Source organism: Microcaecilia unicolor, chromosome 1 (assembly GCF_901765095.1).
Source record: "Microcaecilia unicolor chromosome 1, aMicUni1.1, whole genome shotgun sequence".
Lineage (NCBI taxonomy): Eukaryota > Metazoa > Chordata > Amphibia > Gymnophiona > Siphonopidae > Microcaecilia > Microcaecilia unicolor.
This window is the reverse complement of record NC_044031.1, coordinates 347,430,648-347,449,319: the sequence shown is the minus strand read 5'-3', so window position 1 is coordinate 347,449,319 and position 18,672 is coordinate 347,430,648. Positions and strand designations below refer to the sequence as shown.

The following is an 18,672-nucleotide window of genomic DNA, read 5'->3' as shown; positions in this document are numbered from 1 at the left end:
CCAGACCTGGAATATATGGACAAATTCTTGATCCAGCAGAAAATGTCGGCGAGCACAAAAGCAACTAAACGTAAGGACGAGAGACTCCGCGGGGCGGAAAACAAGATGGCGCCGGTGTCCCCGTCCATGTCTCCGGCGCACGCCCCAACTGATACTCTGGTAACAGAGTTAACGGAGGCGGTTGTTCATGCACTGGACTCCCGATTTAACACACTATCGGAGCAAATAGCGGAGCTTAAAAATATGACCTCAGAACTTACGCGCCGCACTGGCGAGCTCGAAGCCCGGGTGTCCGAAGTAGAGGATACGCAGCAAGAGCAGGGGACGAGCATAGATAAGCTGGAACAGCTGACAATAGAATACCAGCAAAAGCTAGATGAGCTGGAGAATCGGTCTCGACGAGAGAATTTAAGATTCATTGGATTCCCAGAGTCCCTGGCGGAGGGGCAATTAAAGACAACGTTGGAAACGTGGTTGCAGGCGCGCTACCCGGAGGCCCGGGAAGGCATGGACATTCGCCTAGATAGAGCGCACAGAATAGGCCAGAAGCAACCACGTGAAAATCGCCCTCGGGTGGTTATAGCAAAATTCCATGACTACTCGCAGAAGGCAGCAATATTGCGCCTTTATAAAGCCAACAAAGAGGAAGCGAAGTACGAAGGAGGATTAATAAAAGTATTTCAGGACTACTCCTCATCTCTTACACAGCGGCGGAGGGCGTTTACGCCGGTATGCTCGAAGTTGGTGGAAAAGCAACTAAGATTTACATTACAGTACCCGGCCACACTGAAGGTGCAGACCGCTAATGGATGGAAAACGTTTCAGACACCAGAGTCAGCTTTAGCATGGATGGAGCGGCCGCCGGTGTGACCGCAGCGAGGTGGCAGGCGGTTGAGAGTCAGAATTCAAGAACCACAGGGGAACTTACAAAACCAGGAGGCCACTTCTTGGCTATATTGAACATCATCATAAGTGAAGAGTAATGGCGGACTAGTAGTTGATGGCGAGAGAAGTCCGTGGATGAGTATCAATCCGACAAAGAGACATAGAAGAACTGGCTTTCTAACTGTAAGAGACTGTTCAAGGGGGTTGATTTTGTGATGTTAAAATGCACAGTTAAATAGAGAGCACACAGGGAATTGTAGACATGTTGCAAAAGTTTGGTGGGGGGATTCCGGGTGCATCAGACAGACCCATATGCCAGGCAAGAATGGCATGAGGAAGAAGGTATGGGAAGGGCCACGGGGACAGGGGGGAGGGGAGGGAGAGTGGGGGGAGGGGAATAGAAGGGAAGGGGGGAGGGGAGGGCAGGCAAATCTCACCGGGTAGAAAGATTATGCATATTGCAGGTAAAGAGTATGGAATAGAAACACGATTTATGCACAATGTAGGAGGCGCCGGGTTGTGGCTGGGAGACCTGGGGCCTAGAGCTATGCGGGACACATTGTATAGGAGACACTTACAAAAGGCTAATGGTTAGGACTCCTCCTCTGCGTGTGATATCTTGGAATGTATCGGGGATAAATTCCCCAGTGAAGCGGACCAAGATACTAACATGTCTAAAACATCACCAGGCCTCTATTGCATGTCTGCAGGAGACCAAGTTGTCGGACGAGGAACACCAGAAATTGAAACAACAATGGGTGGGGGAATGTTATTACTCATCGGCCACAGGCCGTAAGGGAGGAGTAGCAGTCCTCATAAAGAGGGGCCTCCCCTGCGAGTCACGGGTAGTGGAAAAAGATAAGGAAGGCAGATACATTCTGATACACATAAATTACATGAGCCAGAATTATTACCTTTGTGGTATTTATGGGCCCAATACCCGTGACCCAAGTTTTTTTCCAACCTTAGTAAAATTAGGACTAAAATATGACACGGCACCATGGATAATAATGGGAGATTTTAATCAAGTGTTAAACCCAGATCTAGACCGATCATCGTCCACGGCTTGGGGGGCAATGGGTAAAGGAAAAGGTTTAGACTATTTATGTGACACACTAAGTCTGGTTGATCCCTGGCGGCTGCTGAACCCTACACAAAGGGATTACACCCATCTCTCGAGGGTCCACCGGACGTGGTCTCGAATCGACTATATATTGGTATCGGCCCCCTTGTTCTCGGCAGTACACTCTGCGGAGGTGGGACCGATGGCCATTTCAGACCATACGTTAATTTGGATAGATGTGGAATTGGGGCCACCTATTGAACAACATAGGCGATGGAGATTCCCGGCATATTTAGTGGGAGACCCAGATTTCAGGTCTTATTTAGAACAGAAGTGGGATAGTTATATTGAGACCAATATACAGCACCAGGACACACCTGAGTTGTTTTGGGAAACATCCAAAGCAGTGATGAGAGGAGAGATCATTAGTTATGTGGCTGCCAGGAACAAGAGAATATCACAAGGCATTATTCAATTAGAACGCCAGTACACGCAGGCCAAAAGGAAGCACCAGCAACACCCAACTGACGCCACTTATGAGCACATGATGGCAAATTTGGCAGGGCTTAACACATTGATACATGAACGAACGAAGACATTTTTATTCAGTAGGCGATATCACTATTTTAAATTTGGCAACAGAAACGGGAAATTATTAGCAAAAATGGTAAAAACATGGACGACTAAAAAACTTATTCACACGTTAACAGCACCAGATGGTACACAGCAACACAAACCTACTGAAATCTTACAACTATTCACAGACTATTTCAAGAAGCTATATGGGGCAGACCCAGAAGCAGTAGGACCAGCGCCCGGGGATTATTTAGAGGACTCAGGAATGCCACGCTTGCCCCAAGAAATTAGGGACCAGCTCAATGCTCCCATAAGAGCCCAGGAAGTGCAGAAGGTGATTAAGTCCCTTGCAGGAGGCACAAGCCCGGGGATAGATGGGTTCTCCACAGAATACTACAAACTCATGGGACACAGGGTGAGTGGGCCTCTTACACTATACTTTGAGGATGTGGTGGAGTGTGGAGCTTGGCCTCTCAGAGTGAATGAAGCCCTAATAACCCTGATACCCAAACCGGGTAAACCCCCAGAAGCTTTAGAAGCATATAGACCAATATCTTTACTGAATCTTGATCTCAAAATATTGGCCAGACTCCTAGCAGATAGGCTAGCAAAACACTTACCGTCTTTGATAGGGGATCATCAAGTGGGTTTCGTGAAAGGGAGGCACCCTGGGCTCAATGTTAGGCGAGCCTTGTTAGCGCTAGCACAGAGTCAAGAGCGAAATGATCCGCTCCTACTAGTGAGTCTTGACGCGGAGAAAGCGTTTGACAAAGTAAGCTGGGCATATCTTTTTGAGGTATTGAAATATGTGGGACTAGAGGGCTGGTATCTCAGAGCGATTTTAACATTGTATGCAGCACCCACAGCACGTGTTATAGTAAACAATATGATATCTACACCGTTTCCAATACAAAGAGGAACGCGGCAGGGCTGTCCTCTTTCGCCCCTTCTCTTTTTATTATATTTAGAGCCACTGCTGCGCTCGGTCAGCAAGAATAAGGAGATTACAGGAGTAACAATGCCGCAGACTGAAATTAAGGTGCTAGCGTTTGCGGACGATATCCTGCTTATGCTCACAAGGCCACAGGGCTCCCTAATGGGATTGTTGGAAACAGTAGAGGAATTTGGATATTACTCAGGATTCAAATTAAATAAACAAAAATCTGTAGCCCTGCCAACTAATGAGACAATAAAGACACAGTGGGAGGGACCCTTCCCGCTGCAATGGGGCACAAAAGCGATTAAATATCTGGGAGTATACATTCCAACCCAACTGAATAAGGTACACGCCCTCAATTTGCGACCATTGTGGGATACCACAAAGACAGCCTTACTAATGTGGCAAAAACTATCTCTCTCGCTATTGGGGCGGGTAGCGCTATACAATATGATCCTTGTACCTAAGTGGACGTACGTGGTGCAGGTGCTCTCGTTGTTTCTAACTCATAAAGAGGAGGTAGACCTCCATAGGATGCTTAAGCGATTTTTGTGGGATGGACGTAGGGCCCGAGTGTCATTCAAACAAACATATTTACCAAAGGACAAGAGAGGACTGGGTGTACTGAGCGTGAAATGGATGTCGGTAGCAGGATGCATGCGACACATAGCGGATTGGTTTAAGGGAACATCACACTTTTCCTTCCCAGAAATGGAATGTATGATGTTGGGCAACACACATTTTAGTTATTGGTTGCATGTAGGGCTGGGAAGGGGGACACACCCAAAAAACATATTGACACTCTTTAGGCCTATGAAAAAGGCGTGGAAATGGATCTGCAAATTATTCCAGTTAAATCCGAAGGTGACCCCATTCTTACCCTTGGGAGGAAACGCAGAGTTTCCAGTGGGCAGCTCCTCAGCCACTTTTGCCACCTGGAGAACAGAGGGTATATTTTTTCTGTTCCAGATCATGAAGGGGGATGGCACGTTAAGGACAAAGGAGGAGCTGTATAGCCGCCAGGGATTAATCTGTCAGGATTTCCTTGCATACACTCAGCTAAAACATTATATAAGCTCACTTCCGCAACGGTCACTTACTTCCAAAGTGCGCAGCCAGTTGACAGAAATATATGACCTAGAAGCACAGAGGGCGGTACCTCTTAAATATTACCATGCGCAGATCAAAGAGGCACAGGCACCAATACCATATGCTAAATTGGCACAGGAATGGGCACTAGAGCTGGGGCTTCGGGTGAGGGAAATAAATATACAGTCTTGCCTCCAGACATGCTATAAAGAATTTGGGAACACAGATATTAGAGAAACTCAGTATAAATTTTTGATGAGATTGTATGTCTCTCCCCATAGAGCCTATAAGGCAACCCTGCGGCAGAGTGATGACTGTCCGGGATGCACGGGGCAGAAAGCACACTTAGGCCATATGTTTTGGCATTGCCCACCTGTATTAGCCTTTTGGTCCTTATTATGTGCACAAGTGTCAAGGATGTGGGGGGTTTTGTGGAATCGACAACCTGGACTATTGTTTGAGATATATGCAACCAGGGGCAGAGGGAAAACAGGTTTCAAAGCCTTTTTACGGAGAACGGTGATGATGGGGAAGAAATCTATACTTAAATTGTGGCTCAAGGAGGAAGGACCCTCGATCCAGTTGTGGCGGGCCTATATGCTCTCCTTATGCGCTATGGAGCGAAAAGATGTACCCGATTTAGCATCCCCGAGGGGAGACAAGTTCTTCCAGTGTTGGCAGCCTTTCCTGGACACTCTAACACCCTTGGCACGGAGTAGAGTGCTTAATGGATAGGCATCACATACTAGCAGAGCACTACCTGGGAGGAAGGGAGGGTGGGTGGGGGGTGGGGTAGGGTAGGGGGAGAAAGGGAGGGAGAGGGATTAGTTCAAGGGAAGGGGGGAGAAACAACAAAAGGTGTGACAATGTGAGACAAAAGTTACATGATGGTTGTGAAAATGTTATACTTATTGTGATAAGACTGGAACAACACAATTGTTGATGTCACCAATAAAAGTTTATTAAAAAAAAAAAAAAAGATGCAGCTGTCAGAGCTGTCAGAAGGGGAGATGGGCAGAGAAGAAAGACCGGTGTAAGTTAAAAGGGTTCAGGACGGGTAGGATTCACTCACTATAATAGAAGAGTGTCAAAGAAGAGAGAGTAGGCATCCGCTCAGAAGAGATAAGGCAGAGATAAAACAAAATATCAGGGACGCAATTAGAATCTGCGACTGGAAGAGCAAACCACAGGAAAGAGTGAGACCACTGAGCATAAAAAGAGAAAGAATGAGTTCACATCAGAGTGCTTTAAAAATCCAGCTACAGGGAATAGAAAGAGAAAGATTAACAGGTCCATTAGGGACAAGAAGGAAACAGATTAAGGTCAAAGAGCAGGGGGAGAGAGTCAAGGAAAGCGGCCGTAAGGGAAGCCCAAGGAAAGAACGTGGGGCAGACCTTGGACGCATAATTTATCCCCTCTGCGGCCAAGGACTGACAGCAAAAGGGGCAGAGACCAGGGTAGAGAAAGGCAACAGGGAAAGAAAGATCAGCAGCCAGGGTATCATCAGGTTTTCAGGCCTAGTCAGTGCTTTTCAGCAGTTTAAGCTATGTAACTCGGCCCACCACTATTCCAGTGGATGGGTCTCAAGCTGGTACACATATTAACAATATTAAATAGACAAGAGCATGTTAGCACAAGTTGTGGTAATAACAGACATGTATAATACATAAATCCAAGATATGGCAGCAGTATAGAGTTAAGTCAGGAGAGACTACTAAAAATAAAATATTAATACAAAAAGTATAGATTGAGCAGAGCAGCTTTGGGTTTTTAAAAAAAAAGTTGAGTACTCACATTCTGCGCAGAAAATATTCAGCAAAAGGGAATCCTCCAGTATTCCCATAAAAAACTGATTAACAATGCATTGTTTTTTTTTCTTGAAAATTTAGACCTGTGCTAGCAAAACGTTCTCTAGCAAGGAAGCATAACAAACAAAAACAAAGATATAAACATTGCAATTATGTCTTTGTGAAATAAGAGACAGACAGGTCATCGATCTTTATCCACCCGACACACACAAATACTGACATTGAAAGTAACTCACTAAAGAATCTGGAGAGATTTTTTTTTATTGTTTTAACACACCAGCTGCGGCATATAATGGACAATTCATTTGTATTTGGGATAACTCCTATTCTTCAGTCTAATAGTTTAAGCATTGTTCTCCACAACATTACAGTTGAGCAGAGTGACCATAGGGTCCTTATAATCTGCTTTGGTACGGACCATGCCTAGTCACTGAGAACGGTGTGGGTCAAGGAACAATTGCTGGACAGGGGGATTATTACACCAGGCATTCCTATGAAAGGACTGTGGATTTTGGCAGCATTCGGCAGCAAAATGACCTAGCCGATGGCAGCGCCAACACTTAATATATGCGTGATGATTTGGGCTAGCAACTTCTGGATGCCGCAAACCACTGGGGGCCTGGTCTATTTTGTCAAGAGTAGTCATAGTGTCAACTTGTGACTGACCTGAACAAACATAGCCCAAAGGAATGGGGAATAACTGGGAGTTCACTGTTTTAGAGGACTGGGTTAGAAGTTCATTGGAGAACCCTGAATCATATGGCGGCAGAGCCCCCTCACATGGAGGTAGAGCTATAGGTTCAGCTGCATCCAAAGTTGGATGTGCCTGATTTTGGGAAGTGAGCAGAAATTTCGGATTACCTTCCTACTCCTTAATAGGGAAAAATTCATCTATAACATTAAGGTGGTTATCACAAGGGAAGAACTCTAGTACAGTCTCTAGGGGCGTGGCCATGGTCAGAAAAGTATATGGCACAAATGGTGGTGTGTAATTATGTGCTGAACTATATTATAGTGTGAAAGGAGTTTAACAGACAAAGTAGCACTAAATGAAAATACAACAAGGCTGGCACTATACCTAAATCCGCATTAAAAATTAATCCAAAAAATAGAGTGAATTATATACTTACCTCTCTTCAGAACTTTCCACTCTTCAGGGATACTTCACAAACGGGAACTATTCAGATGCCCCACGTTTACCCACTTCAACTTTGGCTCACCGGGACAAGACACAGTAATATCATAACATCTATACTTAGTAGTCAAGAGACTTAGCAAACCCCGCGTTCTAAACCTGGGTAATTAATTAATGCGTCCACTAATTAACCTGCTCTCAGGAGCCATTACAAGACCCTTAAGACAGGGCCGCTCAAGAATACCCTTCCCACCCACAGTTTGGTCAACCTCAGGACCACAAAAAACACCCAGTTCGGTCAACCTTAGGACTGTAAAAAAAAGTATTGGTCAACCTTAGGACCACAAAAAACACACAGGTTGGGCACTTCAAACCTCTAAAAAAAAAAAAAATAAGCCTCAGCTAAATGTATAGTACCCTAATTAGGGCATTCTCAAAAACCGCTCCTTTGTGTTCACAAAGGGACGTAGGGCCGCAACACGCCTCTGGACAGAGGGACAACCAGACCCCAAAACCCCAGCAGTAGGTTCCCAGAACTCGTATGCAAAGGGACATAGATCCGCCACACTCCTCTGTTTTTTTTTTTTTTTAATTCAGAGGGAACCTGGATTTACTTGGGACTGCAACTCTCCACTGGACGTGGGTACCAGCCCAAACCCTCCTCTGCAGAGAGCACCAGGAGCTTACCTAAGACTGCAACACTCCACTTATTTTGGGTGGGAAACCAGTCTGAAAAACTCTCTTGTACAAAGTGTAAAACCCTAAAAAAATAGAGGTAGTGTTGAGCACCTACTTAACCTCTACCAAGGTATTGTTTAGGGTTTTACATAGATTTTAGGGGAAACAGCAGCTGTAAGCGCTCAACACACCCAGTGTGAGGGGAAACAGCAGCCACTACAGACTTCAGCACATTAAAAAATTTACTTTTAAAGTCAGTGTGTCAAGTCTGCTGCTGCATGTAAAAATAGCTCCGTGTACGGAACTTGCAGAGCTCAGTATGTAAATAATCTAATGCTGGCAGCAGTCCCGGAGAAAGGACCTTGAGCACAGAGGTTCATGTTAGAACTGATTGGGAAAGTCTAAGAAAATGTTTTAAATTAGATGTGTGTTCAAGTAGCTGTAACAGATAGAAAAGCTAATGATTGACAAGCGTGCTCAGTATTACTTTAAATTAAGAGAGGAAAGAAAATAGATTTAAAGGTGGCAGATCCATAAATTAATTGAATCCCAGAGGCAAAACGCAAACTCTGCTACCGTAATGTATATAATTGGGTCTGTAGGAACAGTTTGGGCAGCGGAAGCAATAGGATTTCTACTACCCTGAAAAGGATTGCATGTTCCCTTAAAATACTTAATTACTCTGACCTTGTATTTGCTCATGACTGCTTTACACAGTCTGGGCAGTAGCAAGCTCCATAATTGGAAAGAAACCCAGTAGTTGGCAGTTATTGGAGTGGAGGAGTGGCCTAGTGGTTAGGGTGGTGGACTTTGGTCCTGGGGAACTGAGGAACTGAGTTCAATTCCCGGCACAGGCAGCTCCTTGTGACTCTGGGCAAGTCACTTAACCCTCCATTGCCTGCCGCATAGAGCCTGCCATGAATGGGAAAGTGCAGGGTACAAATGTAACAATTTTTTTTTATAATAATACTAGTAAAAAAGGCCCGTTTCTGTTTGTAAGGAAACGGGCGCTAGCAATGTTTTTTTTTTTTTTTTGGTATCTGTAGAGTTGTTAGTAAAGTGTGTGTGTGTGTGTTTGAGTGTGTGTCACAGTGAGACACAGAGAGTGGAAAAGAGTGTGTGTGTGTGACACAGAGCTACAGTGTGCCAGAGTATGTGTCTGCGTGTGTGCATGACCCCCTCATTCTGTCAGATGTGCAGTTACCCCCACCTTTTGTGTTTGAAGTTCTGGGACCACAGGGGCGAGCAGTGAGTCTGAGTGTGAGTGTGTGTGAGAGTGTGTCTGTCTCTGTGTGTGTGTATTTGTGTGTGTGCATGACCCCTTCCTTCTGTCCGTGTTGCAGGGCCCTCCCCCCCATGTGTTTGTATTTTCAGTACAGAAAAGAAACAAGTGGAAAAACAACTTCAAGGGATCAATCCAAGACAAGAGATAAGATGCTCCAAAAAAACTTTATTGAGGACCCAACATTTGATTTAATTTGTTTCTATCTCTCTTTCATTTAATCATATATGTGTTTTGTTGTTTTGTTATTTTTATGTTGTTATATTATAGACCCCTGATGAAGGTTTTTTCAAAAACCGAAACACGGACCGTGTTGGGTCCTCAATAAAGTTTTTTTGGAGCATCTTATCTCTTGTCTTGGATTGATCCCTTGAAGTTGTTTTTCCACTTGTTTCTTTTCTGTGTTGGACTTTTGTGGAAATTTTTGGACCTCTTTTGTTTTCTGCGTTTGTATTTTCAGTAACTTTTCCTTGTTTTAATCCTGCGATTGTGCTCTTTTGTCCATGCCCTCCATCCATCCATGTGTAACATTTGTCCTCTCCCCTTTCCCTCTCATTCTGTTCTCTCCCCCCTCTTCATGTGTTTTTGTCTGTCTCCCCTTGAAGTTCCAGGCCCCTCTCTTTTCCTCCCCCCCTCCCTGCATGTGAGAGAGAACATGTATGTGTGTCAGACAAAGAGTGTGTGTGTTTGAGAGTGTGTGTCACACAAAGAGTGAAAGACTGTGTGTTGTGTGTGTGTGTATGACCCCTTCCTTCTGTCTGAGGTGCAGGGTAGTTCCCCCCCCCCCCCCCCCCCCCCCGGTTTTTCAGTTCCTTTTCTTTTCTTTTTTTAATCTCGTGATTGTGCTCTTTTTTTTTTTTTCCTGCCCTTTCTCTCCCATAAGTGTACCTGCTGTTAGGAAAGTTGGTCCGTCTGCTAGGCTTCAAGCAGCTTGCGTTATAGTCGACCCCTGCTGATACGCTGGAGGCTGTGTCTTCACCTTTGTTTTTGTTTTGTTAGTGCGGGTCCGGAGGGCTGTTCAGCTTCCTGCTGCTTGCTGAGGTGCCCGGAGCCTGTGTGTTCACTTTTTTTTTTTTTTTGGGTTAGTGCAGGACTGGAGGGCGATTCAGCTTCCTGCAGCTTGCAGTGTGGTCGAGGTCCCCTGCTGAGTTGCCCGGAGGCTCTCTCTTCACCCTTTTGGGGTTTTTTTTTTTGTTACTGTGGGTCTGGTGCCTTTTTTTTTTCTTTTTTTTTGCACGTGCCAGCAGCCAGTTCCTGCGTTCAGCTGTGTTTGTTGACGTCATTGAGTTCGATGCTGCCTAGCAGACCACCTCCGTGCTGAGGGAGCCACGGTCCCAAGCATTAGAACGTTGGAGGTGAGTTTTATTATATAGGATGGTTTATTAGCATCAGTATCTTACCCAAAGGCAGTACAGGCAAATTAGGCATTCATCTCTGGAACACAATGGGACAACGCTTCACACAGCAGGTGCAGTCTGTCCTCTCTGTTCAGCCTTCTGCTCTGATACTCTTCAGACTGCCCTTTTTATACACTTCTGGCTCTATTCATCCCTATGGACCCTAATTTTCTCACCAGAACTCTTTGGCCCTTATCAGTTGATAAGAATGTCTTCACATGTTCCCAAGCCTTCCTCCAGCCCCCCTTTGGATGTTCTCATCCTACTTGCACCTGACCTACTGCTATCTTCCACTAGCCAAAACATCTTTGCTCATGACTTCTTGCAGGTGCCAGTACCACCATTGTTGATAGAGCAGATTCCCCCCTCCCCTGTCAGCTCTCTGAGAACTCACTTCAGCTTTTGCTGCAGTGAAATGTATCTGTGTCAGAGATGATCTTTGATTTTTACAGGCCTAGCTCTTAGCCTGAGCCATTGGCCAGTATTTCACTGAGAGCCATTGGCCACCCTCCAGTCTTCAGGTGCACAGACTACTTTAACGACAGGTTACAGATTACTAACTGCAGATCCACATTTTCATGTTTGAGATCTTTCATGTGGTGGTGGTGGTTGAAGAGGCAACAAAACCTGAATAGCTGGCATTTGGGAAAGATACTTAGCAGTCTAGATCAGAATAACTTGACAAGGTGGTAGGTCAATTGAACTGAATGTTATTCTTTGTTACTATTTATTATAGTACAGATATGATTTCCACTGAATTACTTTGTGATTTATTTCTTTAACAAATTTTGTTTGGACTGAAACTGTTCTCCATTTAGAAACTTGCAGTTAGTATTTGAATAAGACAAGTTCATTTCCCTCTGTTTTGTAATCAAACTTCTCACACCAGTTCATACAGTGATTCTGTTTATATTGATTGTAGGTGGTTCCCTAGAGATGGTTATTGCTCAGGATGAGCAGTTACCTGAAGAAGTAGTGAGAGAATTTGGCATTGATTTGGTTACTGGATTATATCGTATTCACAATCTTGGAATTATTTTCTGTGAACTCACGCCTGCAAAGGTATTGAATAACTTTTTATTCTATTTAATTCTTAAGTGCAGTGAGTTAAATTTTCAGCAAAAAAATTTTAAATGCTGATACCTGTCGTGGACAGGATGCTGGGCTCGATGGACCTTTGGTCTTTTCCCAGTATGGCATTATGTACTTATGTACCTTAATAAACAGATCATCTTAAAAAATCATAAATAGTAAGAGATTCAAAAATCATCTGTGGCTTACTACCATGGAAGAAATTCCCTTGCTGTTACAGTAATGTGCTCTTTTCTCACCCCAATGATGCCAAGGTTCGGTTTCCCAAGAAAGTGACATTAGTGTCCCAAGGAGTGTGTCCCAGGTATAAATTTAGAAGGATCTAAGGGGCCCTTTTACTAAGCTGTAGTAAGTGCTCGCTTACCATGGCTTACAATGGCATACAGGCTTCCTGTGGTAAGTTCCAAATCGATGTATATTAACTACATGTTAAATATTTTAAAATTTTTGTTGTAAGTTCCATGTTAGGGAGGAGGGGTGGAGAGTGAGCATTCCTGTGCTAATCAGTTAGTGCGTCCACATTATTGCACGCTAAGTGGTTAGCACAGAATTATCATGTGAGCCCTTACCGCCTACAAAATAGGTGTTAGTAAGTGCTCATGTGGCAGTTTTTTTTTTTTATAGTAGTGAACTAATGGCAACAGAAAAAAAAATGGAAAGTCAGCCATTTTACTGCTGTGATAAAAATGGCCTTAGTGTGCAGGAAAATCCCACACAAGAGCACACTAAGGCTACTTTTTACATTAGCTGAGTAAAAGGACCCATATGTATGGTATTTTTTTCCCAAATGAAAGAAGCAACCCAACTTGAAATTTAGATTTCTTTGTTGCCTCTGAAAGGGTGTAGATGAGTGAAGATGGTTTTGGGATTTTTTTTCAGAGGAATATGCCCAGGTAGTTAAGCAGATACCAAGCCACCCCCACCTCTCACTCCCCTTGTCCGTTCCCTTAACTCCCCAACCCCTCCGTCCTTTTCCTCCTTCCCCGAAATCACTGATGAGGAAACAGCTCATCTTCTCTCCTCCTCAAAGCGAACTACCTGTTCCTCTGATCCCATTCCTACCCACCTTCTTAACACCATCTCTCCTACTCTCACCCCTTCTATCTGTCATATCCTTACTTTTTCACTTTCCACTACGACTGTTCCTGATGCCTTCAAACATGCCGTGGTCACACCACTCCTTAAGAAGCCTTCACCTGACCCTACATCTCCTTCCAGCTATCGACCCATCTCCCTCCTCCCCTTCCTCTCCAAGATACTTGAACGTGCCGTTCACCGCCGCTGTCTTGATTGTCTTTCATCTCAAACTGTTCTTGACCCACTCCAATCTGGCTTTTGCCCTATTCATTCACCTGAAACTGCACTTACAAAAGTTTCCAATGACCTGTTACTGGCCAAATCCAAAGGTCTCTATTCTATCCTCATCCTTCTCGATCTATCTGCTGCTTTTGACACTGTTGATCACAGCTTACTCCTTGATACATTGTCTTCACTTGGATTCCAGGGCTCTGTTCTTTCCTGGTTCTCCTCCTACCTCTACCTCTTAATTGTTCTGTCTGTTTTGTCTGTCCTATTTAGATTGTAAGCTCTTTGAGCAGGGACTGTCTTTTTATTGTTTGGTGTACAGCGCTATAGAAGTGATAAGTAGTAGTAGTAGTAGTACCCTCTGCGCTGTGGCTAAAGATATGCATTTAAATAGTTTTTTTGGAGCAAACGTACCTGGCCCAGAGTTTTAAAAAGAGCCACACATGTACATGGAGGGAAAGAAACATACCACAAATACAGGAGGAGAAAAATGCGAATGGAAACTGGCACAGGTATAGAGGGGGAGAATCACAGAGAAAGAGGGAGACATATGGAGGGAGAGATAATGGTGCATACATAAAGAGATAAGAGGAATCTTCACATAGATGGGGCAATAACAGAGGTGGGAAGTGTGCATCTCTCCAAATAAGAATGAGTGCTAACTCTTTCTCTCCCTTTTCTGTGCTTGAATAGTACTTCTGAATACAACTGCTTAATTCTCACTCTCAGGACTGGCTGCTACTCAGCAGCTGAGGGGGGGTCTTTTACAAAGGCACAGTGCCGTAGCGAGGGCTAATGGCACCCGGGGCGGGTTGGCGCTGCGCACCCCCCCCCCCCCCCCCCCGGACCGCATTCTTACCTGCGGGAGGGCCGATCCGCCCCGAGTGCACGTCACTCGGAGCTGCGTCGGCCCGCTGGTTCCCTGCTCTCTCTGCCCCGGAACAGGAAGTAACCTGTTCTGGAGCAGAGAGAGCAGGGAACCAGCGGGGCCGGCACCCCCGAGCGCGTGCACCTGGGGCAGACCGCCCCTCCCGCCCCCCCCTTCCTACGCCACTGCAAAGGCACGCTAGCATTTTTAACGCATGCTAAAAATTAGCGTGCACTAAACACTAAGACGCCTATTATATTCCTATGGGCATCTTAGCATTTAGCACACGCTAATTTTTAGAATATGCTAAAAACACCTAGTGTGCCTTTGTAAAAGGGACCCTAAGTGAACCAATCAGCTACTAAAGGCAGGAGAAAAACTGACAATGCTTATTTTTTTTCTACTGGTGGGAATACTTGGATTTTCTCAGAGGATAAGCAGGCTTACAGTTCTCACAAGTGGGTAGACGCTGTCCCTGCGTCGCCCAGTTCGGCAATATGCCATAGAAAAAAATGAGAGCTAATAGGACACTTAGCGAAGATGATTGCTTTGTATTCACACACACAAATATTGGGAAAAGTGAAATAACAAATTTAGGGCTCCCTTTACTAAGGTGCGCTAATGGATTTAGCGCATGTGCTAAATACTAAGAAGCCCATAGGAATAAAATGGGCTTCTTAGCATTTAGCGTGCACACCTTAGTAAAAGGAGCCCGTACTGAGTTAAATTAAATCAAATTGAGTATGTTGAGAGCTTGACCTTTTTTTTTTTTTGTTTAACCTACAAAGCAAAAATAACATGATAGCTGTTGGAGCCAGAGGTATATCCTCATTAAATTGTTTGTCTGAGATAACATGGAACATTTTAATAGTGGTATTCTGGAACTGACATCAAACTGTGTTTATAAAGATGAGCACTTTAGCTCCTGTCGTATATACAGTGGGAATAGAGTTGATGCATGTACTTGAAACTTGAAAGTACAGCCTTTTTTGTGAGCAGGATAATACGTGGAGATTATGCCATAACGACATTTTGAATCCTCTCTAGCAAAGACTGTGCTAGAACTTTGGGTAATCTGATTCTATTTGACATTTCCTGTAACCTTTTTTGCTTTCCTTACCACAGATATTGCTGGATGGACCTGGAACCTTGAAGTTCAGCAATTTCAGTTTGGCAAAAGCAGAAGGAGAAAATTTGGAGGAATTCTTTGCTTTTGTTGGATCAGAAGAGGGTACAAATGATGATGGAGAAAGCACACCACTCAGAAACTTGAAAGGCAGAGTGAAAGGTATTGTATTATATCTGTAGTTGGCCAAACATGCCAAAGTTAATTGTAGGTTTGTGCCTGTGCACTGTAGTAAGCTTGAGGCTATAACAATAGTGAAACTATAGTAATATCTACTAGAGCAGTGATGGCGAACCTTTCAGAGACCGAGTGCCCAAACAGCAACCCAAAATCTAATTATTTATCGCAAAGTGCCAACAGGGCAATTTAACCTGAATAACAGCAACGTGGGTTTTAAACTGTTTCTAGCCAGTTTAGACCGCAAGTAGTAAACTGGAGACATGCACAAAAGGGCATTTTCCTGACACATAGTAACATAGTAACATAGTAGATGACGGCAGAAAAAGACCTGCACGGTCCATCTAGTCTGCCCACGATAAACTCATATGTGTATACCTTACCTTGATTTGTACCTGTCTTTTTCAGGGCACAGACCATATAAGTCTGTCCAGCAGTATTTCCCGCCTCCCAACCACCAGTCTGGCACAGACCCCGTATAAGTCTGCCCTCCCCTATCCTAGCCTCTCAACCACCAACCCCTCTTCCCCCCGCCACCCAATTTCAGCTAAGCTTCTGTGGATCCATTCTTTCTGCACAGGATTCCTTTATGCCTATCCCACGCATGTTTGAATTCCGTTACCGTTTTCATGTCCACCACCTCCCGCGGGAGGGCATTCCAAGCGTTCACCACCCTCTCCGTGAAGAAATACTTCCTGACATCTTTCCTGAGTCTGCCCCCCTTCAATCTCATTTCATGTCCTCTCGTTCTACCGCCTTCCCATCTCCGGAAAAGATTCGTTTGCGGATTAATACCTTTCAAATATTTGAACGTCTGTATCATATCACCCCTGTTCCTCCTTTCCTCCAGAGTATACATGTTCAGGTCAGCAAGTCTCTCTTCATACGTCTTGGAACGCAACTCCCATACCATCCTCGTAGCTTTTCTTTGTACCGCTTCCATTTATTTAACATCCTTCGCAAGGTACGGCCTCCAAAACTGAACACAATACTCCAGGTGGGGCCTCACCAACGTCTTATACAGGGGCATTAAAACCTCCTTTCTTCTGCTGGTCACACCTCTCTCTATACAGCCTAGCAACCTTCTCGCTACGGCCACCGCCTTGTCGCACTGTTTCATCGCCTTCAGATCCTCAGATACTATCACCCCAAGATCCCTCTCCCCATCCGTGTCTGTCAGGCTCTCCCCACCTAACACATATGCCTCCCTTGGATTTCTACTCCCTAAGTGCATCACTTTGCATTTCTTCGCATTGAATTTTAATTGCCAAATGTTAGACCATTCTTCCAGCTTCTTCAGATCTTTTTTCATGTTTTCCACTTCCTCCGGGGTGTCCACTCTGTTGCAAACCTTGGTGTCATCCGCAAAATGGCAAACTTTACCTTGTAACCCTTCGGCAATGTCACTCACAAATATATTGAACAGAATGGGCCCCAGCACCGATCCCTGAGGCACTCCACTACTCACCTTTCCCTCCTCCGAGCGAACTCCATTTACCACCACCCTCTGGCGTCTGCCCGTCAACCAGTTCCTAATCCAGTTCACCACTTCGGGTCCTATCTTCAGCCCTTCTAGTTTATTCAAGAGCCTCCTGTGGGGAACCGTGTCAAAAGCCTTGCTGAAATCTAAGTAGATGACGTCCATAGCACGTCCTTGATTTAATTCTCCTGTCACCCAGTCAAAGAATTCAATGAGATTCATTTGGCATGATTTCCCTTTGGTGAAACCATGTTGTCTCGGATCTTGCAACTTATTGGGTTCCAGGAAATTCACTATCCTTTCCTTCAGCATGGCTTCCATTACTTTTCCAATAACCAAAGTGAGGCTTACCGGCCTGTAGTTTCCAGCTTCTTCCCTATCACCACTTTTGTGAAGAGGGACCACCTCCGCTGTTCTCCAATCCCTCGGAACCTCTCCCGTCTCCAAGGATTTATTAAACAAATCTTTAAGAGGACCCGCCAGAACCTCTCTGAGCTCCCTCAGTATTCTGGGGTGGATCCCGTCCGGCCCCATGGCTTTGTCCACCTTTAGCTTTCCAAGTTGTTCATACACACTCTCTTCAGTGAACGGTGCTCTATCCACTTCATTCTCAGGTGTACTTTTGCCAGTCCCTCTCGGTCCTTCCCCAGGATTTTCTTCAGTGAAAACAGAACAAAAGTATCTATTTAGCAAATTGGCTTTTTCCTCATCATTTTCTACATAGCGTTTTGCTGTATCTTTTAGTCTCACAATCCCCTTTTTAGTCTTTCTCCTTTCACTAATATACCTGAAGAAGTTTTTGTCTCCCCTCCGTACATTTCTAGCCATTTGTTCTTCCGCTTGCGCCTTCGCCAGACGTACCTCTCTCTTGGCTTCTTTAAGTTTCATCCGGTATTCCTCCCTGTGTTCCTGTACTTGAGATTTTTTGTATTTCTGGAACGCTAACTCTTTAGCCTTTATTTTCTCAGCCACTTGCTTTGAAAACCATATCGGTTTCCTTTTTCTCTTGCTTTTATTTACTCTCCTTACATAAAGGTCTGTGGCCCTGTTTATTACTTCTTTCAGCTTGGACCACTGTCCTTCCACATGTTGTGCGTTTCGCAGCCCATCAGCTCCTTTCTCAGGTATTCCCCCATTTTGTTAAAGTCAGTTCACTTGAAGTCCAGTCCATGTGTTATCATTACCATGTTATCAAGTATGCTATACATTTATTTTGTAAAATGTTTCCACTATTCATGATGTGTTGTAAGCCACATAGAGCCTGCAAAGAGGGGTGGGAAAATGTGGGATACAAATGCAAGAAATAATTAAATAACGAAATACATTATTGTAGGGATGTGGGAATGGTGGTCCTTTCAAGTACATACATTTTATTAGTGATTGTGCATGTACCCATATTACTCATTATCCTTGCATGCACACTCCAGTTACTGGTTACATTGATGACAGAGCTGTTATATGTGTAGGTAGAGGAGGGGGGGTGTGTGGGCCAAACACTTACCTTTCAAGCCTCTCCCTGATGCGGGACCAGGCTCTCATGACCTGGATCCTGGGGGGCAGGTGGTGGTGCTGTATGAAGAGCCTGTGCCGGTGCCTAAGGCACAGCTGCACCAGTAGCAGGCTCTCCGCTTGGCTGAAATTAGGCTCCCTTCTCAGGTGCGCCATTTTTTCAGTGAGAATAGGTGTTGGAAAACAAGTGCCTTATATGGACGCCCTTGCGTGACGGATGTCGTTTCGTGCACAGCTCCATATATCTATTACTATCCTATATATG

At 44.7% G+C, this 18,672-nt stretch overlaps 1 protein-coding gene across 1 annotated transcript in view; it reads left to right on the top strand.

Annotated features, from left to right (window-relative positions):
- The window catches only part of ULK4 (unc-51 like kinase 4), a gene marked incomplete in the record, with an annotated part of 1,752,451 nt that overhangs the window by 199,819 nt on the left and 1,533,960 nt on the right, over positions 1 to 18,672 (top strand). Inside the window, 2 exon segments of the mRNA XM_030209369.1 lie at positions 11,773 to 11,912; positions 15,241 to 15,403. Of these exon segments, the coding sequence (XP_030065229.1) occupies positions 11,773 to 11,912; positions 15,241 to 15,403 (303 nt within the window).